Source organism: Melozone crissalis, unplaced genomic scaffold (assembly GCF_028551555.1).
Source record: "Melozone crissalis strain CALT ecotype California unplaced genomic scaffold, PUWL_Pcris_2 ptg000027l_1, whole genome shotgun sequence".
NCBI classification, from domain to species: Eukaryota; Metazoa; Chordata; class Aves; order Passeriformes; family Passerellidae; genus Melozone; species Melozone crissalis.
The window spans coordinates 86,931,020-86,958,673 of NW_026535805.1; the positions used below are offsets into that span (position 1 = coordinate 86,931,020).

Sequence of the window (27,654 nt, forward strand, 5' to 3'; positions counted from 1 at the left end):
TACAGCAATTTATACTTCAGAAGATAATTTCTAGACATAGTGTATTATATCCTTACCTTGTGGGAAATGGAAAATGCATTAAACCTGAATTCATATATAGATATACTGCTTCAGACAGACAATTTGCAAATGCCTGTCAAGGAGGCCATATGGAGAGGCTGGCAGAAGGGCAGCTAGTGAACCAGTTATATGTGCCAAGTTCAATTTGTCACACTATACAGTACCAAGAAATATTTTGTTCTCCTTTTGAAAAGGAAAACTCTAATTAGTAAAGATTCAACAACCTACTCCTCAAAGTGCATCTTTTATGAGAAGATCCAGCATGCCTGATTTTAAAGACTAGAATTGCTGGTATGTAACATATCTACAAAGGTATGCAGTAAATACAGAATACTGGTTTAAAATATGTGGAACAGAAGGACCCTCATTTCTCCACTCACATACGTCTTGGCCATTAGTCCTTGTGGCTAGAAGACTGACAGCTTCAAAGCTAAAACTAGGGTTTCAGTTCAAAACCGAAACATTCAAAACTGAAACCAGGGATCATCGACTCATAGAATATCCTGAGCTGGAGAGGACAAACAAAGTTTGAGTCCAGCAAACTTTGTGTACAGTACAGGAAAATTACACACCATGTGCTTCAGAGTATTGTCCAAACACTGCTTGAACTCTGGTGGGTCTAGGGCCATGACCACTTCCTTGAGGAGGCTGTTCCAGTGCCTGACCATCCCCTGGGTGAAGGTTTTCCTAATATCTAACCTAAACCTCCTCTGATGCAGCTTCATGCCATTCCCTCGTATCCACTCATTGGTCATCAGAAACGAGATAGTTGCCTGGACCACATCTCCTGCAGCTGTAAGGGGACGGTGACAGTGGTGAAAGTGGTGCAGGCCAGTGCTAAAATCACCTTTTCTCCTCGACGTCACACTCAGAGGCTGGCATTTTTAAAATTTGATTTGGCTTCAAAATTCCTCATCTCTGTTTCATCGCCCAGCCCTTGGTATTTTCAGGCGTCTCCACAGTTTGGGTGGGCCGGTAGAATTTACCCTGCCCAGGCAATGCAGGGTAGATGCCGGACGTACCGAGGCCGGAGGCGGTGTCTGTGTGACCGGGCAGGTGCCACGCGTGCCCACCCCGGCGGCGCTCCCCTCAGGCGACCGAGGCCGCGGCCCCCGCCCCTGCGTAGAAGGCGGTGCCTCCTCCCTGCCAGCGGGGCTGGGCCGGGCCTGGCTGGGCTGGGCCGGGCTGGACTGGGCCGGGCCGGGCCGGGCCGGGTCGGGACTGGCTGGACTGGGCCGGGCCTGTCCGGGCCGGGGCGGGCAGCCGCCATCGCCAGGGAGCCGGCATGGGCCCCGGGGGCTGGTGGCGGGCGGCGCGGGCCCTGCGGGCGGTGGGCGGCGGCTGGAGCCGGGCGGCAGCGCCCGGTGAGCGGGGGCGGGCGGGGATGGGTCCGGCCGAGGCTGGGCCGGCGCCCGGGGACGGCCCCGTGCGGCTCCGTTCGGCCGGGCTGACCGGCCGTGCCTCCCGCCAGGCCCCGCCTGCCGCCGCCTCTGCGCCGCCGCGGCGCCGGACGTCTCCTACCAGCAGCTCAAAGACCTGAAGAAGGCCAACGTGCTTCACATTGACGTGCGGGAGAGGTGGGAGATCGACAGGTTTGGAAAAATCCCGCAGTCCATCAACATACCGCGTAAGTTGTGAGCGCCGCTGTGTGCAGGCGCCGGGTGTTCCGTGTTCCTCCTGGCTGGAATGCTCAGGTGGGGGTGACTGAGCAAAGAGGAACGCTGCTAAAAAGTTGCTGGCATGTAATGAGGCTGAACTTTTCCTCCAGAGGAGTTAGAAGTCTTGCAAACTTGTAAACCATGTAAACCTGTATTTTTGGATGGAGAATAAACAATTGCTTGTTTTCTGTATTTCCCAGTGGGTGAATTAATGGAAGCTCTACAAATGGACCCAACGGATTTCAAGGAGCAGTATAATCAAAAAATGCCATCCAAGTCAGACCCTGTGGTTTTCTCCTGTTTGGCAGGAACAAGAAGTAAACAAGCGCTTGGTTTTGCCATGTCCTTGGGTTTCAGCAGGTATGACTTTGTGTGTAAGTATGGGATTAATGCTGCTTCCCCCGTGAAGCAGAACACGTACTCACCTCGTGTGCAAGGGTAAAAATTTACAAATGGAATATGAACAAAACAATTGGTATTTGAGTTAGACACCTCCTTTTGTCTCCACTGAACCTGGAGATGCCATTGGGTGTTGCAGCAAAGTGAGGTGTACCACCCTCGGAAACAACCCTTCAGTGGCTCTGCACATGTGCCACTGGTGACGCAAACTGCTGCAAGACCACGCTGCCACTGAAGGGTCCTTCTGCCTCTCAGGGCTCCCTTGCTGAGATGTTTCTTCCTTAAAGAGTTCTGTAAGCACTAGTCCTGAGATGCAGGGAGGTTGTAAAGGCGGAGAACTGCTTGCTTTGGTAGTAGTACAGTCTTAAATAATAGTTTGAGAAACCACACCCTTTGTTGAATTCCACCTTTACAGGTCACTGTTGACAAAGGATGCCTTCACTTCCTGTAAAGCTTTGGATTATTTGCCAGGAGTAAAGCAATGAAGGCAATAGCTGACAAAACAATGAGATGATGATAAAGTGAAATGCAGCATTTGGTTTGCAGAATTGTTAAACCTATCTTTGGAAGGTGCCTCGTTGTCTTGAAGACTGCAGATAAAATTTAAGACATTGGTTATTTGGTCATGTTCTCGCTGAACTGCAATTCAGGAATTGGAACATTCACATTAATTGTAGTCAAAAGTATGGAAGCATGTTCTTGTTTCAGAGTGAAAAATATCCTCCATTACCTGTTTTTCATGATGCCCAATTCAAAGAGTCAAAATTGTTTTGCATAGTGGATTTTTGTTTCATAGAGTTTAGTTTTGCACAGGTGTCAGATGTCAGACCTATAGAGCATGTAGGTTTTCAAGGAAGTAAAGATCAGTGTGCAGGGTTTATTTGGTGACAAGTGAAGTATTATACATAATAAATAGGTGTGTATATCTCCCACTGCTGTGAGTCTCTTCTCACTCTTTCAAAAAAGAACTGGCAACTATTTCATTTACCCAGCTACTATTTCTTACTTGATGTTTGAACTCTAACATTGTAATTTGGAAGAAAAGAGTTACAGAACTCACTGGATGGAAGCAGGCAGTCTTAGAGTAAAAGAAATGTCATTCTGCCTCATTGAAGCTAGGTACAAATGTATATGGTTACAGAGAATTTCTGTGTTTTCTCTTTATTTTAATCTGGTTTTTGTCAGGGTTTGTTTGTGGCATTTTGAGTGTTTAGTTTTTACTTTTGGGTTTGTTTTTGTTTTTTTTTTTTTTTTGCTATGTTCCTCTTTAAGAGACAATATTAAGGACTCTCCTTGAGAAAGGTATCTTCTGCATGTTTTCAGAGTTCAGCATTATGGTGGTGGCTTTGATGACTGGGTAAAACATGAACCTCCAGAAAAGAAATGAAGATGACGGCCCCACCCCTTACCCAATCAAGGCTTCGGGATGGTTTGGAGGTTTTAGCAAACCACATGCATTCTGCTTCCATAATAAAGCTCACTACTGGCTCCTTGTGTAAATGGACATTCACCTTCAAACAGCCATGCATAGCAACTGCTTGGTTTGAATTATACCCAAAGACTATGACACAAACAGAGGACATTAAATTGCTCAACCTTTCAGCCTTTACTTCAGGTTATGGTTTTGGTGAATGCATGTGAAGAGAACCTAAGTGCAAATTGTGTTTACTTTTTTGTATAATGTAGATTATGACTGTTTAAACTAAAGATGATAAGGCAAATAAAATTATTATTTCGCAAATACCTGTGTTGGGTAGTTGGTTTAGAATAGTCAAACTGCAGATATTCTGGAGTCAAGGGGTTGGGGACAACAGAAACCTGCTGCTGGCTCTGTTGTGCCAGGCCTCACCAGGACTAACAATGCCTTTTGAAGATCATTAGGGTCAGAGTGTATAGAGGATTTCCTGATTTAGTTAAATGTACAATTCATCATGTTTAGCTGTATTGATAAGCCACCAGACTTCAGCACACAAATGAATAAAGCCAGGCACTCCAATCAACTTAGTCAGTACTTAGTCATGAGCAGCCAATGCTTCCTTTTGTAGCTAAATTAATGTTTCTTGGGAACACCTAAAACTACATAACCACAAAAAAATAAACAAGTCATTCTGTGTTACCCCAAGATCTATCCTAGCCCATTATTTTCTGTTTGGCAGCAAGTGGTAACAAACATCTGAGGAAAAGTATAAAGACAGGATTAGTATGTAGTGGTACAATCTCCAGGTTACTCCCATTTAAAACTCAGAGTGCTCCAGGCTTTGTATGTCTCAGTATATTTGGGTATTTGTAAATTTTCAACAGAAACTCCCATCAGACACAGCAGTGGTGAGAAATCTTGGCTTTTGTTGTTTCCCAACTTGTCATGTATTCATCAGCTGCTCTGGCTCCTTCTGTCTGAAGTGAGCAGTTGTCACCTAGCAGTCTTTTCACCACCTGTGATTTTTCTAGACCTATTGTCTATTCTGAACTGAGTAGCTGTGGGTTGGTTTTTTTTAATAATTGGAAAATTACTGTATCCCTCTTTTTAATTTTCCCTTTTTATTAATCATGGTAGTTTTTATGCAAGATGTTTCTCAAACTATTTGTAGCTTTTGAAATGAGATGATCCTTTCTAATTTGCTTTCCAAATGATTTGGTTTGAGTTAAATACCTTGTCTGATCCAGTTTGTTTCCTTTGGGATTTTTCTTTAAGTCTTTTTGGCATAGATGGCTTGTGTTTGCTTTGACATTTCAGAGTCACCTGTTGCCATATAATCTGTGAAGAGTTTCAGCTATCTGTCTTTCCACATTTTTATGCACCTCTCCTTTGAAGTGAAGCACGAGAAAGGTGATTTTTTTTTTCTGCATGCTTAGTAGCAAGACTGTTGAATTCACATTATGTTCCATTTCCTGTTGTTCAAAACTACATCTTTTTAAAACTGTCTTCACTGAATCCAGCTCTTTTGACTGCACTTTGTTGCCTTTCACTGTTTTTACTGGAATCAAAGCCTCATCATCCCAGTAGAGAATTGCTTTAAGAAACTTCTAGGTACCATCAAGAAGTGCCTGACATTTTAGCTCTAAGATTTAGGTCCCATTGTGCTTTAGGTGTGAAGTAAAGTCTGCAAAGACTCTTCAGCAGCAAGAAAATATTTAATCACTCTAGCCAGTATTCTTAATTAACTCCCCAGTTCCAAAACATGAACTTTCCTGGCAGATTACATGGTATATGTGAGAAAACCGATGCTTACCTAAAGAACAGTTCCTGTTTAATTACTCCACACAACAAAGGTCAAGTTGCTTTGATTTATTTCTATTCCCCAAGTCCACATTACAAATCGCACATTTTAGACTTCAAGAAATGAAAGCAAAATAGCCAAATTCCACTTCATCAATCAAGTGTCTATAAAAAGTATGGATCAAATGGAAACCAAGTAGCAAAGACCAAAATGTATATTTTTTCCACTTCACCAAAGTATCTGAGGTTGGTTCACATAATGGTTTATGGAAATAACCTGAACAGAAATAAATGCTAGTAGTCTAATGGGCTACATAGAAAAACACTTCAGTTATATTCCACTGGATGACCAGTCAATTACAAAGACAGGTATTTGCAAAAACAGCTGGGGATTTTTTTAAGGGGCCAGTTTTTTGAACCAAGACACATCACAGAGCACACATTTTTAATCTCCCTCCAGGATTTCAAAGCAGTGAAATGTGTTGTTCCAGGAAAACAAAAAACAAAAACAAACAAACAAAACAAAACAAAAAACCAAAAGAGAACAATGTTACTGAACTTTATCATTCAACTTTTATACTTGGGCAAGTTGGCATCATCATTCAAAATAAATTTGTACAGAACTTAGAAACAAAGTTATCTAAAATATCAAGTAATCAATTAAGGCCCATTCCTGTCTTCAGTGGGATATTTTCCTGAGTGAGGAATGCAGGATATGGCCGCCTGTTTGAAGAAATCTCATTTTCTCCAGCACAAAAGTAACCAAGGAATCCCATTTCAGTTATTCTAGAGTTGCTCCTAACATCCCAATTAAAATTAGCCAGTATGAAGCTCACCAAACACTTGATCCTCTTAAATAAACTCTCTAATGAACCACACAAATTCACACTAACAGTGAAGGCAGACTAACAGTGTATATCTTTTCTACAAAAAAAATCCACCATAAAAAACAGCAATAATATCCAGATTTGTACTTGATTGTGAAATATTCTGATTGTACCATATAGTACATTTATTTGAAAAAAAAATCCTAGTATGTTGGGTTGTATTAATTTCTAACACTTGAAATGTTTCAGAAAACTGCAGAATCACTATACATATTGCACTTCTCTGGCAAGCTGGGCTACTGTATCATGGCAAAAACAACCAAGTAGATCTACTGAGGAATACAGCTTTTTTAAACCCAAAAATAGCAACTGACTTTCTTTCCTGCAGTTTTCATTAGAACTGTAACAATATTCTTTACAGGCTTTTCTAGGCATTTGTTTCTGAAGGACTGTGTTACTTGTTGCAGAATCTGTATTTATTTTTTTTTTACTCAACAAAACTGAAGGTAATGGATAGATTCAACATAGAGTGCACTATCTTCCTTCAGTCACAAACAAAATGAAGACAACACAAATCATTAATACAGTTACACTTAGGCCTCAGGTTACTGTCGCTCTAAAACAGTTCACCTCAACACAAATAAAACCAATAATGAACTATTTGTTTTGAGTGAAAAACATTAATCTTTTGCAGCTTGGTTTTAAGTTTGATTCCTTACACTGAAAAATCTTAGCACATTTGTTCCAGAGTCAGAGAAAACGATGTAGTTTTAGAGAAAAAGCTTTCAAAATGCTTGACACAAACAAGCTATTTATTCTTCGAGTTCTTTGTCAAAGATGTTACTAAAACCTTCTGTCCATTTCATGAACACAGGAAATATCCCAGGATGTCTTGAGTCAAAGTGGTCCATAAAATAATTCTTTGGAATGCCTTAAGATTGGCTATAACTAGAGTTCTGGCTACCATTTGGACCCTGTTCTCCTTCACTGTTGAAGAAAACAAAAACATGTATCTTCAATAAGAAGCACCACATTACATTTTTATCTTTTTTTTAAATTAAAAAATACAGTATTCTGAAAGTAATAAAAATCTTTGGAAAGAAAATACTTCAACATATACATAAATAGGTCAAAATATTCTGCTCAGTTTCATAAGAAAATGCAAAGGTTATTCTCAGCATGCATAAATAACTTCACCATATTTATGTGAATAATAAATTCAATATATGCCCATGAAGCTGCCTGCTGAATCTACTTCTGAAGTCAACACTGCAAAGTTCACATTCCATGAGCATGTGCACAGGAATTTGCAAGTGCAGATTCCCAGCAGTGATATTTAATCACAGTAATGAGATACGACACCATCAGGCCCAGTTCCATTGAATCTGGCCCAGCCATGGAGCCTCTCACTGGGGTTCCTTACATCTGCTGAGCTGTATTGATCACATTCTAATCACATTAACACTCTCTCTAAGATAATGAACGTTATGCTTCCCACTGGCTCCTGAACAAGCAGGCTGGTTTTGTATCAGAAACATCTGGGCTGTAAAAACATCCACTACACCTTGAATTAAACATTTGCACATTCTTAAGATCGCAGTGTAGTTTTTCCATGGGAAAGGTGCAATAAGGAAGTACCATACCTGTTTGGAGGTGGTTTTGGTTTAGGCATTTTACTAAGAATAGTAGCCATCTCTTTTCTCTCATCAAAGTTCTTCCACTGCTCATACAGCTTCAGAATAACCCTGATTATTTCTAAAATCTGAATTAGAAAGAGAAGAGAGCCTAAGGTCAGCCACAACAGTGATTTCACCTTTGTCATAGCCCGTTTAATTGTGCAATCAACTAAACAGGCCCCAAGCTGAAACTAAGCAACACAATTTTCATATTATAAACAGAGCTGTCTCACACTTAACCTGGTCCCAAAAAGCATTTAATTAGCTTTTTGATTAGTGTGATAAGGAGTATGACTACTACTTCAATTTGCTTGCTGGAGCTAAATAAAGGTTAAAGAAGCCAACCTGAAAAGTAAAAGAAACTAGTGAGGATGAAGAGCATTGTTAGTATAGGGACAACTGCACCCTGAAATAACCTAATAAACCTAATAAATTAATGAAGGGGATTATTTGACACAGAATTTGCATTAGCAGGGAACTCAATTGAATGATCTTGGTGTCTCCCTGCTTAGCACTGACTGAAGTCACAGTGCTGGGCATCCTCAAAGTGTCAAAAATGTTCTACACTAGCTATACTCTACACAGGTACAGGGAGGAAATGAGAATGGTGTGCTGGCACGATGCTGAAAAGTGAATCAGAAAATCACATGCATATGAACTGAAAAGTCAAACTCATACTGACAATCTTGTGTGACAGAAAAACACTGGGAATCCTTTTTCTGGCAAACAATGTAAAAGATATTTGGTTTATATTTTGGTCTGGAAAATGGCAGTACCAGCAATGCTCTTCTGTTATGTAGTGGTTTTGTCTTGACTTTCAGAGCAGGGTGATAACCAAATAACCTGACATTGTCTCCCTTCCAAAGAGATCTGCCTAAGTGCACAGCATCTAACAAGAGCACTGAATTTTAAGTTCAAACTTCTATTGCAGATATGTAAGACAACCATGACTACCATTTCTGGTCAGTCCATAACAAGTGGTGGGAATAAAAAACAGAGTACCTTTTCCATATCAACAGACAGCTCAGCAAACCATTGCCTTGCATCCTTCTGCTGGACAACACAGGCCACATGTAGGCAAGCTGCAAAGATCAGGTGACATGGATACTGAATAAAGATGCACTCCCAATACAGTTAGAAACATTCCATTTTTTATAAACCCTATACAGTTCAACAAAGGAAACTCGGGATTAATTATCTGACTTTTCTTTAAGGCTTTTAAAGTTGCAAGGCTACAGTGTCAGTGCTGAATGAGACACAACCTGAAGCACCTTATGAGGGCACTCTGAGGAATGCTTGTGATGGGGCAGTGCACAGAATACATCCAGGTAAACATGACCAGGAGACATTACTTGTTACTTACCTAGAGCTATCATGAAAGGAGGGTACAGCAGACAAAGATCAGTTCTGTATGTGTCATTCACTATCCTCCTGTGCAAAAAAGAACTTGTAAGTATCTTCCTATTCACCATGAAACTATATTCCTTCAAAAACTGCTGTTGGTTTACAAATATTTTGTCAGTTTTCCAGATGGTCGAAGCAATGAGGCTGCAGGGCAAAATATCAATGAAAGATCTTTTCCCTTGTAAAAATCTCTTAGCCTTTCTTTTTTTCCCTTATAGTCACAGCAGAAGTTTATTTGGAAACATTCTTTTAGTACATAAATGTCTTTCTGCAGTGGATGTGCATGTATACCACCAAATAATTATCTGTTTCACAAATAAGTAAAGACTAGCATAAAAGTAGTACTTCTACTGTCTTTCTGTATTTGAAACAGTTGAAGAATGAGTTCTGCTAACACAGCTAAAAAACCCTATATATTTGCTTCTACCTCTATTGTAAAGCAGGGCAACCCCCAACATCTGGGAGAAATTATGCATCTGACTCCATGGATATAAAAGGGCAAATTAATTAATTTATTATACTATATTACATTACATCTAAACTGAATCTGCACAAGCACTCACTCAACTCAACTGCCCAGAATCTCGTGACTGTCAGCCAACAGTCCCCACACACATGTGGATTCAATTGGTCAGTGAATCAAAAGACACCAGAATCCAATTACCAATTCTCTTCAGGTAGACAATCTTCCACAATGAATTCCACTTGTGAACAACAAGAGGAGCAGCACTTGAGATAAGAATTGGTTTTTTCTTTCTCTGAGGCTGAGAGAATGTGAATCCCAGAAATATCCCTGGGAAGTTGTGCCTTGCTTTTCTCTGGGAAGAGAAATGTGGCTACAAACCTCCTATGACAATACTGACAGAAAGAAACTTCCTCTACTCGTAGTCACCATTCAGTAATGTTGAAACTGTGCCATTAGAGCTAGTTTAACAAAATAAAAATTAGACCACTGCCAAGTAAAATCATTACAGGGCTAAAGAGAGAATGAGCTAATTCAGGGACATATACCTGCACAGGTTAGCTAGGGCACCCTTTCTATTCAAATATGGCTAAGCCTGCTTGGTTCAGCAAAAGCTTAACCACCTTTGAAGCATAACTGCTAAACACTTGCTTTCTTGATGAAAAGAGGAACTATTCCCATTGTCTTCATTACCATGCAAGAGGTAGCAGCATGTCTTCTTGGCCCATATCTTGCACATATTGGAGCAAAGGTCTATAAGGATGATATACTATCAAACAGCAGTCCTAGGAAAAATGTCATTGGACAGAAGTTAGATTTCAATACAGAGCATGTTGTCAGTTCATATTAAAACATTTGGTTTACAAGTCAATTACTGATTTTTAAGTAGCATTCTAACACCTAGCCCTGCTCTAATGAGGGCAGTGCTCTCTCTAGAATACCATTACACAGCACAGTTGCCAGTCTGTCAATGTCCTTCCCCTAAGAGACACAGAGAGTCACATCTGCAGCACACTGAAACCTCATTTGCTTACAAACCCGTAATTCCCACTTGGAAACACAAAATGCTGCCAGGAAACAGTCTGCTACTAAATACCATACATGGAGAGCATGCCAAAATCATTGATGCTGGTTTGGAAAGAAAGGAAAGAAAAATTCCACTGCTCTCAAATCCCCTCATTTCAGGTCCAGGTAAACAACAAGGAATAATCCTCTTGCTAAAAGCAGCCAAATGTGTGGATACTACAGGGAAAAGCTACATAAAGTTACATGTGCTGAACACTTATGTGAAACACCATTACTGCACACACTATACACTGCATAGTGTACTGGAAAAATAAGTGAATCCCCAAAACATAACTTCTTGTAAATGCAATTACTTGTGCTAAAACTCCTGTATACAAAAGTCAAGAGTTACTGCCATGCAGAGCAGAGGTATCAAGGATTAAATCTAAACAGGAATCTAAAGACTGTATTAAAATTACTTGTAAGTACAAACAAAAACTTTGATCTGATTTCCTCTGTGTTCAGTTCTCAAAACATATTCTCTCATCTGCTGCTTAACTCACTAAGCTGCTGCCTGGTTTCTCACTCCTTTTCTCTGCACTTGAGCAGAACTATTCTAGCACAGCAGTACTAGAGTTCAGTGCTTAACCCATCCAAGTCCAAGCCATATGCAGAAATTAGGCACCTCTTTATCCAAGCCCTGTAAGAAGCCTGGGTTGCCTCCTTTCAGCTACCAAACGCAGCAATGGCATAGCTACTCTCACAAAAATCAGGTATGGCTCCTTTAGTTGAAAGGGTCTGGAAGAAAATGTCCCACTGTGCTCCTTTCATCCACAAGCCTGATAGTTACAGCACCACCTCAGAAAATGGGAGGCCTGAATTCAGTTTCTTCCTCACAGGATTTAAGCCACATCTCACTTCCTAGAAGATTACTCTAATTATTAGGTTGCTATAGACTAGCCTGAGTGGGATAGTAGCCACACCTTCTGCTAGAACACATATATGCAGCCTCAGATTCTTTCTGGCAAAAAGAAGAGGGCATAGTAAGAATACAACTCTTCATGGTCATAACTGGGCATTACATCTAGGGAAAAAGGGACACTGACATCCCAGTCTCTGCATCAGGACTTAGATCCAGTTACCTCTCTCACAAAAACAAAAGCAGATCCACCAAAAAACCCAACCTACCATTAATTCTAAGAGATAGAATTCACATTCTAGTATCTGTAAAGAAGCAAAATCACAGTTAATAAGCAGTATGTTTCAGGCAGCAGAAAGAATTAACTGACACAGAGTTTAACATCAAAAATGCACAAGAATTCTCAACAACTATTTCCAACAGTCCTAAATGCATTTTATCTGAAACTACAAAACCAAACAAAAATAAAATTATTATTGGCTATTGCCTTATCACTATTATAACTCAACTCCAGTCATAACAACAAACAAGTTGAATATTTTGCATCAAGTTTGCTATGAAAGACTGCTTCATTGGCAGCACTTGCCTGATTTGTTTCAACACCTGGTAGCAGCAAATTTTTCTCAGTGCATAAGAACTTCACAGCAATAGAGAAGTTGTTTTGTAGAATTACAGCATCTTCATCAGCTCACTAACTTGTCAAATAGCCTTTCAAAACATTTTCAGATTTAATTTCATATGAAATATTCTGTGCAATTGTAACAATTAAATCAGCTCTAACTCTCAATACAAAAGGTGATGCATTGATGACATGAAGGAAAAGACTGGACTACTTTTGCTATACGAAAGCAAAAGTATATTTTGCTCCAAAATGTATTTCCATTTGTCTTTATCTATAAAATAGCAGTGCAGTTTTATTATAAGATCTTAGGTATTTTATACTCTGATGCATCATTTGGCTTTCTAGATTGGGTGAAAAGCAAACCAACAAAAAAGTAGTATTTGTTACAGCCAGTCTAAAACTATTTAGATGTTTAGCTTTCCAAATTCTACAGCACAGGTCAAAATTCGTTTTAAGAAAAACTACAAAGCTTCTCAGTATTGTGACTGAGAATACCTTGAAAACCACTGGTAAATTTAAAGTACTAATTAAAAACTATTTTTCAAGAGCCATTAAATTTTACAGGCAAAAATAAAACTGCTTTCTGTAAGCCAACTGCTCATGTGTGCAAGCTTGGAAGCATTCCAGGTGCAAAGGCCATTTACTTTCCCTGGAGCAATGTATTTGTAATCAAGAGTATTCAAAAAAAACCTAAATCTCTTTTCTTATCATGCTATAGAAAAACTACCATTTCAGTCATCCTACCACATCACTTGTCTTTCCTGTCAACAATTTAAGGAAAGGAGGTTACATAACATTTTTATTATTTTTAAAAAGTAAATTTCCCAATATTCTATATAAAACTAATCATGAACAAACCTGACATACGAGTATGAAAATATTTTTTTCTTAGTATTTAAAAGAAAGAATTTCCTGCTAATAATTATTTATTTGATCAAGTTGTATTTCAAATAGCATACTTACATGGTTCATCCTATAAGGAAACTCCTTTGGAAAGGCATATGAAAATCTAGTTTTCACTACAGTAAACAGAAAAAAGTATGTTAAAAATAATGTAATTAATACTTCTTTCCCTTTCTATTTATTCATCTGTATATAGCCCTTCAAATCTACCTGGCAGCACAACTTTCAGTTTGTGGCTTTCTATACAAAAGGCTTGTATTTCAAAGAGAAGAGGTAAGTTACAAGATTTAAGATCCTGAAAAGGAAAGAGAAATCCATCTAAAACCCAGATTTGCACAGACACTCAGCCAGACATTTGACTGCTGCTTTGGGCACTATCAAGTGTTCTGGTTAACCACCAAGTAGCTCAGGGACAGCTAACTTCCCACAAGTTATCATTCACAGAGCTCTCCAGCTACTGATGTTCAGGATCTCAGTACGAACACTAAATCCAAATGGAATTTTCATGTGGGATTTTTTACATAGGTTTGATCTTTCAACATGGAAGGTTTTAAAGGAACTAATGAAGTCTTAGAAAGCAAGCCCAAAGGCAGGGTAAGAGAGCTCAGCCAGACTTCTTGCAGGTCCAGAATGTAATGATAATCTCTAATTGAGATATTTAAGTAATCTTTGTGTATTTTACAAGGAAAATGAGTACAGTTAGTGCACTGGTAAGAAACATGCTAATATGCAAAACCAGAGTGATTTCATGTATGAAATGCTGAACAAGAAAAACAAGAACACTTGAAGATGTGGATTAGACTTTTGTACACATAAAACATTTAAAAAGCTATTTTAAGTCCTTGTCATCCAAGGAAAACAAGTACCATTTAACATCCTGGAAGTGGACAATATTCCTTATGTTAATGACAGACAGTATATTATTAAATTATACTATTGCTATTACTTCCAGAAAATCAGTATGACATTCAGTTCAAAGAAAAGACAGCATCAGTCTTCTGGACCAAAGAATTCACCATTTAGACCTAGGGTGAACTTTGCTAGAAAATTTGTTGTAGGACACAAGACTGGGCTACTGGTTGGAAATTTTAATTACTTCAAGAAAGAGAAGAATTAATAAGAGAGTTTCTCAAGATGTATGCAAACTGAAGATGTTCATGGTAAACAAAAAAAACCAATTTGAGAAAGAAGCTAGGGAGAAAAAGCATTTTTCCCACAAAGCAAGCTGCAGACACAACTACTACACAGAGCTGTCGTTTTAGTGAGATGTGTTAACAGAAGAAAAACCTCTTGAAGAGGTTATTGAAAACCAGGCTAAGATCATCTTCCTTACAAAGGAAGCAAGTGTTATTAACTTCATGTTGTTACTGAGCTAAAAGCAAACAAACCTCTTAAACCAGCCACTATTACATTAGTCAGCCCTTTTGTTAGCTTTTTTTTGGTTTTACTTGTCTCATCTTTTCTTGCCTTTGGTATTAAGGCCTCCCAAAAACTGCTGTGTGCTACTGAAGCAACTCTGGTAAAGGAAGACCAGGTGGAATAAAAGAATAAATGCTTGGAGAAAGCCTGTTGCCTGCCCCCACTTCCATGAAATGCACAGTACTCATCAGGGCTGACAGGACTTCTAGGTGTGAAGGAAGAGCTGTGAGGAAAATCTTCTATAGGGTCCTGAGACTGGAATTCTGAGAAACAGCACAGCTAAGAACCAGATGTCTAAGTAAAATCAGCTGCCACATATATACCAAAATCCATCTAACCATGTCACTTATGCATCAAAACTTCCAGACAATGGTGCTTCTGATGTAAAAATAGCAACTCTCAGTGCTAAACCCAGTACTGGTCTTGGTCATGCTGGCACCAAAGATGTGTTTCAGCTCCTGGTGGCAGAACTGTCACAGGGCCAGCCCCATGGACTGATACACTGTGTGCATCTGGAGGCTGCAGATGCAGCCAGTCACCTGTCCCCTCAACAGCTGACCTACATTTGGCAGAGCACAGGCAGAAATTGCCCATTGAGAGCAGCTGGACCTTCTGGGTCAGATAACAGCATTCAGCTAAGGAAGACATCACTTCAAGAGTTTGATGGATGACATGTAGGTTACATGAACTGGCAAATACAAAGGCAAGTGGGAAAGATAGAGGATTAAGTCATTACAGTGTAATTTTATTGAATTTATTGTGAACAATTGGTCATAAAATGTATTTTTAGAAATAAATACCATGTGCAAAGACTAATTTTATGATGTGGAAAAAAGGATTTTAAAAATTCTGAAGGTATACAGCCTACCAAAAATTCTTAAAACGGGTTCTTTCACAGAGCCATACCTTTTACTAAACAGGCAAAGTTGTAAATTTCCAATTCTATCTTTGAGTAGTTCAGCATTCAATTTACTACTCGAGGTTGTTTATAAATTTCAATAGTTTTATTTTATGACTTTGTTTTCATTTATGCTTGGCATAAGTTCCAACCATAATCAACCAAAACTAACACAGAACGGACTCTTCTGTCTCTGTATTTGGAAACAGAAGCTATTTATTCTAAATGGTTTTAACTGGCTCTTTAAGTCCTCCATGATTTGACAAAAAGCTACCTTTTAAAAAAAGCAAAGAAACCAACTGATCTCCCTACAGAGATACTTAATTAGAGTGTAATGAAAATTACTGATACTTACATACAGAAGTAGCAGCAGAAATCAATCTTGTATTTGAAACAACACCAAATTCCTGAAGAAAAAGAATGGTAAATGAGGTGAACCACCTGAAACACCACACACACACACTACTATCAAATTAAAATAATGGCTTCTTACTAAACTGGGCTTCCTTTTGCAGTATTGTAGTATTTGGCTTTTTACCCCACCCCTTTTTTTCTTTCCTTAAGGTAAACAGGGCTAAACTCTACCTAAGAGTTGCTTCATTGATTAGTTTCTTGGTTGTTTGTGAGGAACAGTAAAGATTTATGAAAGGTACAAAAGCATCAAAAGCTCAGCTGGCTAACATTCTTTTTATAAAATAGAGAAGACAGCTTCAGGGAGGTTATTTTTTTCCTTATCCCATTTAGAGAGAAAACTGTCTTTAGAAGCCTGCCATTAACTGCCCTTTTTACTTATGTTTTTGTGAAGTCTTAGCTCCTGTGCAGAGACAGTCAGCAATCTGAAAATTTTTTTGTATAGAGTGTTCTTTCAGAGAAGTCCATAGCTGAATCAAGAGTGCTGCCCTCTAAAGCTGCAGAAGCTTTAGGAAGGCTACAAAGGAAGGAAGGCTGCACAGACTTCTAATTTAAGGTACATCTATGTATATACACTCTATGTCTGTGCCTGCTTAAATGCTCATTTAACAGGTTGATAAAAAAGCAGTCTCTCCAACACTCTCTCTTTTCCTTGATGTCTTCCAAACACTGAAGAGTGGCACAGTACTTGTACAGACAACAGTATCACATGTCACCACTAGTTTTAATAGGACTGTTTCTACCATCCATTAAGTATTTGAGCTCCTTCTGTAAAACTCCTTAGTGCTGACATATCATAAAGTGGCCAATTTGACATTTTTCCATTACACAGACACTTCTCAAACAGCTGTAAACTTGCTGCATTACAGAGGACTCACACTAACTCTTGGCCACATTCAAAGGGGAGCACTGATGGTGAAGGCATGGAGCTCTTTCAATATGACTCCTAATGGGTCAGTACATTATAATTTCTCAAGGACAGAGCACGAGCTACAACATACTTTTAATCCAAGTAATGAAAGTGTGGTATACTCTGAGGATCCCTTGCTACATGAAATAGAACAAGATAATTAGGGGAAAAAATTCCCATTATGTTTTAAAGTTTGAGTGAACATAAATAAGGAGAAACACACCAGAAAGGAGACACTGATTAAGATATACACAATTTAAGATACAGTGTATGTAAATATTTCAACATTGTATGACAGCAAAACAGCCATTTAAAATATTTTTTTCAGTTTTCAGAGGCACTTCAAGGTTAGTAATTTAGACAAATTTTGAAGGCCTTCTCTGTCTCCTTTTCTTAAATGCTATAGAAATCTATGCAAAAAAGAGAAGGTTTAACCCCCAAAGCATGAAGAAAGACAAAAAATTTGAAAGTCCTAAACGTTTTCTTTCTCTCATACATCACATAATGTTACATTAAAAAATTGTAATACTTCATACCTCTACTTTGGATGCCAAAAACACACACGTAGGAGCCATTAATACTGGATCTATACTTTTTAGGGAATATCTGAAATGTTACAACAAAATTATAATATGTTGTTTCATACATGTAGAACGATTAATCTATTAAGAGCACCACACTTCCTTTTGAAAAAGCAAAGCTTAAGTTAACTTTATTAAAGCATAAAAGCTTTACACCATCCAGAAAACAAAAGTGGCACTGTTTTTAATACAGAACTGCATTTTTAAAGGGCTACCAAAATGTGCCTAGCAAATGTTTTATTCTTGTACCATCATAGTAAACAGTCCTACCTGGCATAGAATCTCTTGAAGTAGACTGTAGCAGTGGCAATAACTTGTTGTCTTAATTTAAGATGTTCACCTAAAGCCTGGATAACTTAAAAAAAAATGAACAAAAGCTTGAGTTGAGTTTTTTTAAACAATTTGACACCAAATAGCAAAGGGTCTCAAAACACAGCTAGTGCTGGGGATTCTAAGGAGCAGCACCACAGTCTTCTCCCTCTGTTGCTCTAGAGAGACAACACACTGCTGCAAACCTACGGACCTGCAGGTGAAGAACCGCTGCCTCCTGAAGCTTGGGGACACCTTCAAAAAGGAAAAGGAACTTGGATTCATTGTGTACAAAGTGAGTGTGACCTTTAAGAAGATGACAGCACAAACCTCAGAAGGGTAAAGCTCAGGTATTCCATATTAGAGCAAAACAAATTCAGACACAGAAAGTATAAATCCTCGGCTCTTCACTGCCACACAAAATGGATGGTATTTTTTCAAATATGTAAAACTGCCAACACAAACACGGTCATTACATTTGGCAGAGGCAGCAGGTGTTAAAAAAATGACATATTTAGTCTAGGGAGAGGGGGTGGGAGACCAGAGGATGCAGTCAGCTGCTCCATCACGGTGGTCCTCTGCCAGTTGGCCAAGAAACAACCCTGGTGTCATCTGTGCAGGTAGCTCTTGTTTGGCCTCCCAGGCAAAGGAAAGGTGCCAAGCAAATTAGATGCATCAAGCTGGGATTAAGAGCAGGGGTTGATGTAAAGAATGGCACAGTGAAACATAAGGCTGTTACTTGTTATTTTTCCCATACTTCTGCACCGCCATTATTCTGAGAACGGCTCGGCTCTGTGAAGACTCCCTCTTCTTTTTTTCCTCCCTCATGAGAAATGTCAAAAACAGTATTTTAAAATACACTTAAGTAGATACTTAAAATATGTACAGCAAGACCATGACAGTGACCACTGGTGGGAAAAGCAAACAATTCTGTTGTCAATCACCACTAAATTCTTAGTCTCTACTTAAACACTGAAGTTGAGAGTTTGCCCATGCTGTTATCATGTATCCCCGGTGAACACAGGGTACACATTTGTCACCCACTGGCAAGGCCCAAAGCAACAATAAATCCCTGCCTGTGTCACATCATTCTTTTTCTAGAGAAGAATACCAAATTGGGACTAGTTTGACAGTGACAGTAGGACAAGCAATACTTCCAAAAAGGATGTTAAACCCAGTCTGCAATGTCTGTACAAATATTAAACATTTGATCAGCATATCTTGGGAGCTTGGAAAGAATTTCTGCCTTTAATTTGACCATGGGGCTAAAAAGCTGTCCTACTACTAGGGCATCAGAAAAATTCAAGTGTTAGGCTAAACAGAATTCTCCAAATATGTCTCATACTCCCATGGGATTTTCAGCAATGGTTAGGCCATCTGCTGTCAGAGAAAAATCAAGTGTGGTTTAGAAGAAAAAAATGGACAAGAGCCTAGAGAGACTTAATGAAATGGAAGCTTGTATATGCTGGGAAAAAGTCCAATGCTTAAAATTATTTTAATATTTGAAAATATTAAAATTTGAAAATATTAAAATTTGAAAAGAAACTGTAAGATCATTTATTCCTGCATGTTTAGAAAGTAAGCAGTTTCAGCAGTTTGGGGTTTTTTAATAAAGGTTGTTTAAAATCTGAGTATTTTTAGTAGCCTCTAACACAAACATTACTGCTTCTGCCCAAAACCAAAAAGGGAAAACAACTAATACACTTCTCAACCAAAACCAGTTAAGGCTTGGTGATCCAAACAGAGAAATCAACATCAGTTTATTTTTTCCAACTACTTTAGAAGATGATCTTTCCTTCTCTTCATAGCTGCAGGGAGCCATACAATCAGTTAGTGATCTACTGCACTTGTTTTCCAATGAGAAAGCAGCAGGAAATTGCCCCTCTCCATGCAGATTTTAATTGCTTTAGGGAACAACCATCTCCTGGGCTGACACACACTCAATGTGACATGCTGGGGCCAGGCCTCAGCTGCTCTCAGGTAGTGCAGATGGGAGACAAGGGGGGACCCAAAGCAGGGTCTCTGTTCAGAGGCAGCAAGGACACAACACATGGAGGGTTTGAACACAGGGAGCTCTGCCTGAGCACAGAGCAGCCCTGCCCTCTGTCCTGCCCTCTCTGCTAGAGAGGGGAGAAAGCCCAGCACCACTCACTCCTGCACTGTAGGCTGTGTTTGTCCAGGCACAGGGGAGATGCTGGCAGAGCTGCTCTCCAGCTGCCCCCAGTCACTCACCTACCTTCAGGGGAGGCAAGCAGTGCCAAGGAAAAGGACCCTGGGAACCACAAACCATAACTAACAAACTAACTCATTTGCTTTGTAAAGCTTTGTTTACCCAAGAAAAACAAGTGAAGTGAAACATTTAAAAGGCTTATTTCACAGTTCAAATTAATACTAGTGAAAATTAGCAAAGAAATACAGTTTTAGAAATATCCATAACTCTCCTTCTGTCTCTTTTTGTATTAAGAAGTCAGACACTTGGTTTTAACCTCAAGAAATTTCAGGAATGTCAAATGGGTAAATCATTGCTAGCTTGATTTCCTGATGCCCTACAAGCAATAACACAGAGGTATCCATAGTGATCGTGTTTATAGCATATGCAATTGTTACAAAAATAGCTGAGCTAAGAGAGAAGCAATGGTATCTTTCACAGATACCATTCCAGCACTGACATAAGATCTTCCAGTGGCTCTGGGAAAGTCACTTCACTTCTCTGTCACAAGTCTGGCCAGATAGCTGAAAAAAATAAGCATTCTCTACTTTAAAGGAATGCTGCAATAAATATATAAAGAGCTGCTTGCAAACAAGTTACTAGTTAGCAATATCCTTTGTGTAAGGAGATTTTTTTAAACTACTGAACAATTGCACAGAGAAAATTTTAAGTGCCTTTGTAATCTGATATACTCAGGTGTGGCCATTCATATGGATACCTAATGCTTTGCAAGATCAAGTGGATCTTAGACAACTTCACACACAAGTCCCAAATTCTTTGGGAGAACAGGCTGCTTGCCAACAGCTCTCAGAAACTTGTTGACAATTTGAGAGCCACCTGGTACTGGGAAATCAGTCAGAAGACAAAACACGGGCTGTGTTGCAGGTTTCAGAGAATCTAAGTGAACACAAATAACAAGATTCCAAATTCTGCTGTTTAACAGGATGGCACAGATCACCTAAAATATTTACCCCACCCTAAGAACCTCCCAAAAGCCCAAGCTGAGTACTAATGCTTGACATTGAGCCTTTAATACACAAGCTTAGAAGTTTCTGCTTGCTTCTCCTCCTTTTATGTTTTGATAAGAACCTCTTGAAAATACGAAAATTTACTGTTTCATCCTATCACAGGTTAAAATGTCATATATGCAGCTAATTAGCCTGCAAGGTCTCCTAGAATTGTGTTAGTACAACTAACAAATTGTTTATATCCCACAGCTTTGTTAAAATAGGCTGTGAAAGTATATGTAATACAACAATGAAAACATTTCATTCTCTAAGCAATTCAAACCTCCGTTTAGACATGGCACATATTGCACAGATTTTATGGCAGAAATAAAAAAAAAGCTTTACCATTAGTAAAAAATATCTGTAGCTTCCAATATTCTTCTTCAGTCAGAAATTTCAAGTCTTTCTGGCGTTCTTTCAATAGATCTTGTTTATCCAAAATCCATTGTAAGCTAGAGGAATGGAAAATAATTTCAGCAACTCTTTTATCAACATTATACTGTATCTCCTGTACAAACAGACTATGAATTAAGGCTCGGGGATAAAGAGCTTGTGGCCTTAAACAACGCCACAAACAATCTCCTCAAGCAACTGTTCTTCAGGATTTTTGAAAGTTAGACAACTGAAAACAAAGCAACAAAAAACCAGAAACCAAACAACAAAGCATGAGCTACCAGGGGCTGAGATGAGCCTCTCCCAGTAAGATGGCTGTACGGATCTCAGACCCCGGGAATCGCTAACAAGGTTTATGCTGCAGCCATTTCATCACGGCACCATTCAAACCTTGACCATGCGCTCAGCATGAAGTGTTCCAGAGCAGAATCAGAGAATCAATCAGGTTGGAAAAGACCTCTGAGGTCCAGTCCAACCCCTGACTGAACACCACCCCGTCAACTACACCGAGTGCCACGTCCAATCTTTTCTTAAACACCTCCGGGGACGGTGACTCCACCGCCTCCCTGGGCAGCCCGTCCCAGCATCAATCCAATATCAACTTCCTGATGTCCGCCCAAGCCGCCGAGGCCCGGCTGCCCCACGGCTGGGGACCGGTGTGTCAGGGACCGAGCTCCCGCACTCCGGAGCCCGGGGAGCCGCGGGCACCCACACCGGGACACGATCCCTGTCCCGGAGCGCCCAAACGCCTCCCGAGCGGCGGCTGAGCGGGGCCGGCCCAGGCTGTTCCCGCACCCGGCCCGGCTCCCTCCAGGGTCCCGCGGCGAGCAGGCCCCGCCGCCCGCCCGGCGCTCCCGGGCCTCCCTCCAGCGCCGTGCCCGCCGCCCGGCCCGGCAATGAATGGCCAGAGCGCGGCGCCGGCCCGCAGCACCCGTGCCCCGCGCCCCGCGGCCGCGGCACCCACTAGTGAGAGCTCTGCCAGAAGTTCCCGGCCATGGGAAGGAGCGGAGCGGAGCGGGGAGGAGGCGCCCGGGCCCGTGATGCCCCGGCCCCGCCGCCACAGCGCCGCCGCCCCCGCGCCGGCAGCAGGAAGGAGGAGGCGGCCGCCGCCGCCGCCGGCCGGCAACACGCGGCACTGGGAACCGTTCCCCCGCGCGCGGGTTCCGCCCGCCCCGCCGGCCCCCGCAGCCCCCCTGGCCCCGCGCCCCGCTGGCTGCCACAGGGACACGGACCGCGATGGGCCCGGAGGGAGGCACCTTCCCAACCACCCGGTCCAGCCCCCGCCGTGTCCACGGACACCTTCCCCTAGGCCAGGTTGCTTCGCGCGCCGTCCAACACGGCCTTGGGCACTGCCAGGGATGGGGCAGCCACAGCTGCTCTGGGCAGCCTGTTCAGTGCCTCACCACCTTCACATGGAAAGAATTTCATCCATATTTCCAGCCCAAATCTGCCCTCTGTCAGTGCAAAACTGGCTGCTTCTCCCAATAAGGTCCCTACTGTGAGCAGCCAGGAAGATCCAGAGCTTACTTGTCTTGTGCTGCCTCCACCTCACCTAAATCTCCCTTTAACTTCCCTGTTCCCAAGTTTTCATGGCTCAGCTTGCTCCGTGCTGGAATTTTCCTCATCCGAGAGAGCCTCTAGAGACATTTACTTAATAATTCTAGATTTAAACTACAAACAGGACGTTCGTGGGCCTGCTTTCTTTCCATGCTCCTTCCTGTGGTGCCTCTCAGCTTCTTAGTGGGATCTGAGATGTATCAACACGCGTATTGAGATGTATCAATACCTTGCACTTGAAAACTTGGGAACTGGGAAGTTAAAGGGAAATTTAGATTCTATTTAGAAATGATGAAGCAGAGAAGGAAGATGCACAGAGGGTAAAGTGATGTCGTGGCTTTGAAATTATATTTTCAAGTGTTGTGTTCACAGTGAAACTACTCCATACCTCACATGACTCGCACACTTCCCTGTCCCCTTGTCCCCTCATCTTCCTCCCAGCCAACTTACCTGGGGGTGGCTGGAGCAGAACTGGAGGCACAAAAGGTGAAGACCATGGACTAAGAGGAGAACAATTTACTGGAAACAGCAATGAGATAAGAAACAAACACTAACAGCAACAACATTAATGACAGAGTGTAGGAGAAAACAAAAGTTGTCGCTCACCCTGTGGAAACCCCAATCAATGCCCAACCACTCCCTCTGCAGTGCTATCCCAGCCTCCAATCCAGCCTTTTTCCTGCCCTGTCCCTAGAAAATGGCAGGAGGTGGCATAGAATAACCTCTAGGTCCTGGCTCTGGCCTTCATGGCTACAGCAGAAATTAAGCCTGTCCTGGCTGGAACCAGGACAGATGGAGCCAGTGGTGTTTCTAAATGCCATTGCTGGCAGAATGAGACACTGTTCTGGCATGCCAGAGAGACTCTAGGTCTGAGACCCTGTTTATACATAAGAATGTGGAGGAGGGAGGTAGAGAAAAATATTTTGCAAACCCTTTACCTTTCTTTTCTCAGTGCAAGGAGACACAATGGAAACCACAGGCTGGGTTTGTGGGGAGTCTGTGGGGACTCTCTGCCCTGACACCTTTCTCCAGAAAATATCCAGACTTTGCAGGGTTTGGGAAAAGGAACTTACTCTGCTGTGTCAGTGTCACAAAGAGGTGAACCAAATTGCCAGCAAATGCCCTGGATCACAGCGACCCACAACCACAAACACATCACATACAGCATAGCACAGCACCAAGGAATCAGCAGAGAGAGAGACAGAGGCTGCTGTATAACAGAGAAGCTTGTCATTGCCTCACTGAACATGCCACAGCAACCAAAATAGCAGCAAAGCTCATACTTCTGGTTATCACATCAAGTGAGCATCTCTGGTTTTTTCACCATCTTTCTCTACCTGACCTCTGCCTTTCTCTTGCTCTGATTTAGTACTTGTGTTTTGTTCCCTCATGGTGGTGATTTGTGCTTCTGCACAGTCAACGGCTGGATGAATATGAGACATCTGTGTGCCCAGGTGGACAAGAAGGCTGATGGCATCCTGGCCTATATCAGAAATAGTGTGGCCAGCAGGACTAGGGCAGTGATGATCCCCTTGTGCTCAACACTGAAGAGGGTGCACCTCAAGTGCTGGTCAAGTTCTGGGACACTGAAGGGCTGCAACTCATCCAAAGAAGAGTAGTGGAGCTGGTGAAGGGTCTAGAGCACAAGTCTCATGAGGAACAGCTGAGGGAGCTGGAATTGTTTTGCCAGGGCAAAAGGAGGCTCAGGGAAGACCTTATCACTCTACCGCTTCCCCAAAAGGAGGTTGTAGCAAGGTGGTGTCTGTTTCTTCTCCCAACAAACAAAAGATAGAACAAGAGGAAATGGGCTCAAGTTGCAGCAGGGAATTTTTAGATAAGCTTTCTTTACCAAAAGTGTTGTCAAGTGTTGGAACAGGCTTCCCAGGGAAGTGGTGGACTTACTATCCCTAGAGGTACTTAAAAGAGATGGGGATGTGGCACTTGGAGACATGGTGGTGGTGGACTTGGCAGTGCTGGGTTAACTTGATGATCTCCAAGATCTTTTCCAACTTCAACAATTCTATGATTTTACACTGCAGGATGGCAGGAAATAATTAGTAGGGACTGGGCAGGATATTTACCATAGCTATGGTAAGTGCTGCACTGGGCATAGGAAACAGCTCTGCTGGCCCTGTATCTGGCACCATGGGGCTGTCTAATCCTGCTGGAATGGGAGCACTTGGCACCACAGATTCTTGCCAGCTCCCCCCCCCAGACTGTCTCTTTCCCAGCAGGACAGACCTCATATTGCATGACCCATTTCTGGCAGCAGACCACACCAGACCAGAGCTATGGAGAGGGAAACTCTCCCTGCTCCACAGACCCAAAACCAGAGAGAAACAAAGACCCCTTGGGGTACATATTGCCCTGCAGTGGGACACCCTGCCATGCTGGAGATCCTCCCTGCAGAATGGCACCCAGGGGACTCCCAGTGCTTTAGAGGGGTCATTCTCAGCCCTGCAGCATCTCTTGAGCAAAAAGGCAAAGGTTCCTCTAGACTGGGCCATGCTGGGGATGCCCATTGCCTGCCCAGCAGGCCTGCAGCTGGTGTGGACCTACAGTGCAGGAGGGCTGAGGGCCGTGTGGGGGTGCCACTGTGGCTCCATCTCCCTGGAGGCGCAGCTGGGAGGTGCTTTCTTGGGCAGGGGCATGGCAGGGGGCAGACAGGACAGAGCTTTTTCCCCTTGACATTGCTTTTGAACCTTTCTTTTCCAGGAACTGTGTGGAGGATCCCTTTATTTACCATGTCCTCTGCGTGTGTGTGTCAAAACAAGCAGACAAAGATTTCATGAAGCAGATGTTCAGTGCTGCTGTGTGTGCTGATGTCTCCTGCTCAGCCTCAGACCTGGCTGCTGCTCTGAGGGACATCCAGATATAGGATGAAAAAATCGCAGCCAAGAACCTGCAGGTAAAATTATACTTTGTCATATTTGTGAGATGAAATTATCTGTCAGCTCTTGCTGATCTCTTCCCCCTCTGCCCCCCTAATAAAAACCATCACAAACATATTGAATATACTTAGTAGTCCATTGCTAGATATAAATATACACAGGATAGTTGGATAGATTTTTTTCCCCCCCAACATATTTTTCTTCCAATCCACATCTTATAAATAGCATAATAAATAGGATGATACATGGTCAGTTTTTTGTTCATGGGTCCTCCCCCACAATTGGAAATACAATATTTTCTTTATCTCTTTCCCTTGGATGCACACAAAAACAGTCTTTGCTGATACTCTCAGGTTTTTTACATGTTTACATATTCATCTAATAACTGAAAACAGCACATATCTTTTCACATATCTGACAATAAGCATTCTTGTTTGCCCTCTGCTGTTTAATATCCCCTCAGGAAATGAATGAGTGGTACGAAACCAGATTTACTGACTTTAATCAAGCTTCCACAAAACATGCTGAGAATGTGAGACATTTCAGGGAAGGAACAGGGAAAAGAAGTGTAAGTGGAATTGAAAACCCCTTCCAGCTTATGTTATGTCACTTCCAATGGAAGCCTTTGTTATGATTTCACTAAGTTAGGTAATGTGACAGTTGTCCGATATTTTTCCCAATAATGGTGGTCTTTTAGGCTATATTCTGCAACAAGCGAGGTGGATTGGAGGAGTGGTGACCCTGGATGTGACTCCATGTGTCAAACCAGCAGCAAGTAGCCACAAATAATATTTATACATATGAAATGAAAGTTCAGCTGCTCAGTAATGCATATATCTGAACGTAAGGATCCTGTTGTTTTGAATGACAATGTCAGGGGAAAGGGATTTATATGGGAGAAATTTTATTTGAAGCACCATCACAGACACTTCCACTTCCACACAAAAGGCAGACTCTTGCAGAAGCAACCATTTAATATTTTATGTTGAAGACATTCAGGATAATTTCATTAGATGGGGGAAAGACCTTAGAATAATGAGGGTTTGGTTTACAGCATGAGGATAAATAACAAGGGACAGAAGTGTTATTAAAACCATCAGGTTGTGAAAACCTCTTGATGAGGATAGATGGTTCAGCCACCTTCTACTGACCTTTGCTTAAAACAAATTTAAAAAATCAGCATTCCCACATAGTAGCCTGTTATTTCAAAGGGTTTTCCTTTCTGGATCACAGACACTGGCATTTAACCCCACCTCCTCTCAGTAAAACATGCAGCAGGAGCATATGCAGGATGGAGTATCATATCAATGTTGTGTTGTTTGGATTTTTTTTTCCTCCTCTGGCCAGCTTGAAATGCATTCTCTACTCTGATGGCTCAGGCTTTCCATGCAGGGAGTAGCCTGTGGGTCTGGATCCTGAGCAGCTCACCCTGCCCAGGCTGAGGTGGTTACTCAGGCTGTCCTTCAAACCCTGGAGGTCACACAGATCAACCTGCAGGCCAGCCACCCACTCACATGGGACATGCGTTCCATCAGGGAGGGCTTTGCCTCTGGGGTCTTTCCCAGAGTTGCCAGGGTCACTCCATTGGGAATCTGTGCTGGGACATGAATAATGGACTGAGGGTCTCTTAGGTAGCCTGCACCTCACAGGGAGAGTTTGCTTCTCTCACCTCTTCCCAAGCATTCAGTTAAACAAGCATTAAGCTTGGATAATGAAAGGATAATGAAAGCCTTCCTTAGAAGTCAGGAGGCTGACCACAGCTGCTCTCCAGCCAGGATAGGAGATTTCTCTATCCTACCTGCATCCCTGGGTGCCTCTCTGCACCCTAAACAACTTTTCACAGAGTCATTAAGATTGGAAAAGACATCCAAGATCATTGAGTCCAAGCTTTGACCAAACACCACCATGTCAACAAA

General features: G+C 41.7%; 2 protein-coding genes across 3 annotated transcripts; one reads left to right on the forward strand and one right to left on the reverse strand.

The window, feature by feature from the left end:
• Nucleotides 1-1,345: 1,345 nt before the first annotated feature.
• Nucleotides 1,346-3,858, forward strand: TSTD3 (thiosulfate sulfurtransferase like domain containing 3). The gene is made up of 4 exons (XM_054279071.1): nucleotides 1,346-1,424; nucleotides 1,532-1,687; nucleotides 1,919-2,078; nucleotides 3,441-3,858. The coding sequence occupies exons 1-4, from the start codon at nucleotides 1,346-1,348 to the stop codon at nucleotides 3,502-3,504; spliced, it is 459 nt and encodes a 152-aa protein (XP_054135046.1). The 3' UTR covers nucleotides 3,505-3,858.
• Nucleotides 3,859-5,878: 2,020 nt separating this feature from the next.
• CCNC (cyclin C) lies at nucleotides 5,879-22,359 on the reverse strand. 2 transcript variants are annotated; one of them, XM_054279579.1, is made up of 12 exons: nucleotides 22,255-22,359; nucleotides 21,243-21,349; nucleotides 17,643-17,727; nucleotides 17,328-17,397; nucleotides 15,826-15,877; nucleotides 13,214-13,269; nucleotides 11,898-11,933; nucleotides 10,398-10,489; nucleotides 9,201-9,268; nucleotides 8,840-8,919; nucleotides 7,805-7,923; nucleotides 5,879-7,148 (listed from the first exon to the last, which is right to left on the reverse strand). In XM_054279579.1, the coding sequence occupies exons 1-12, from the start codon at nucleotides 22,284-22,286 to the stop codon at nucleotides 7,094-7,096; spliced, it is 852 nt and encodes a 283-aa protein (XP_054135554.1). In that variant the 5' UTR covers nucleotides 22,287-22,359; the 3' UTR covers nucleotides 5,879-7,093. The 2 variants fall into 2 exon arrangements, with proteins under 2 accessions (XP_054135554.1, XP_054135555.1); XM_054279580.1 differs by lacking the exons at nucleotides 17,643-17,727; nucleotides 22,255-22,359 and having other exon boundaries at nucleotides 21,243-21,327.
• Nucleotides 22,360-27,654: the final 5,295 nt, after the last annotated feature.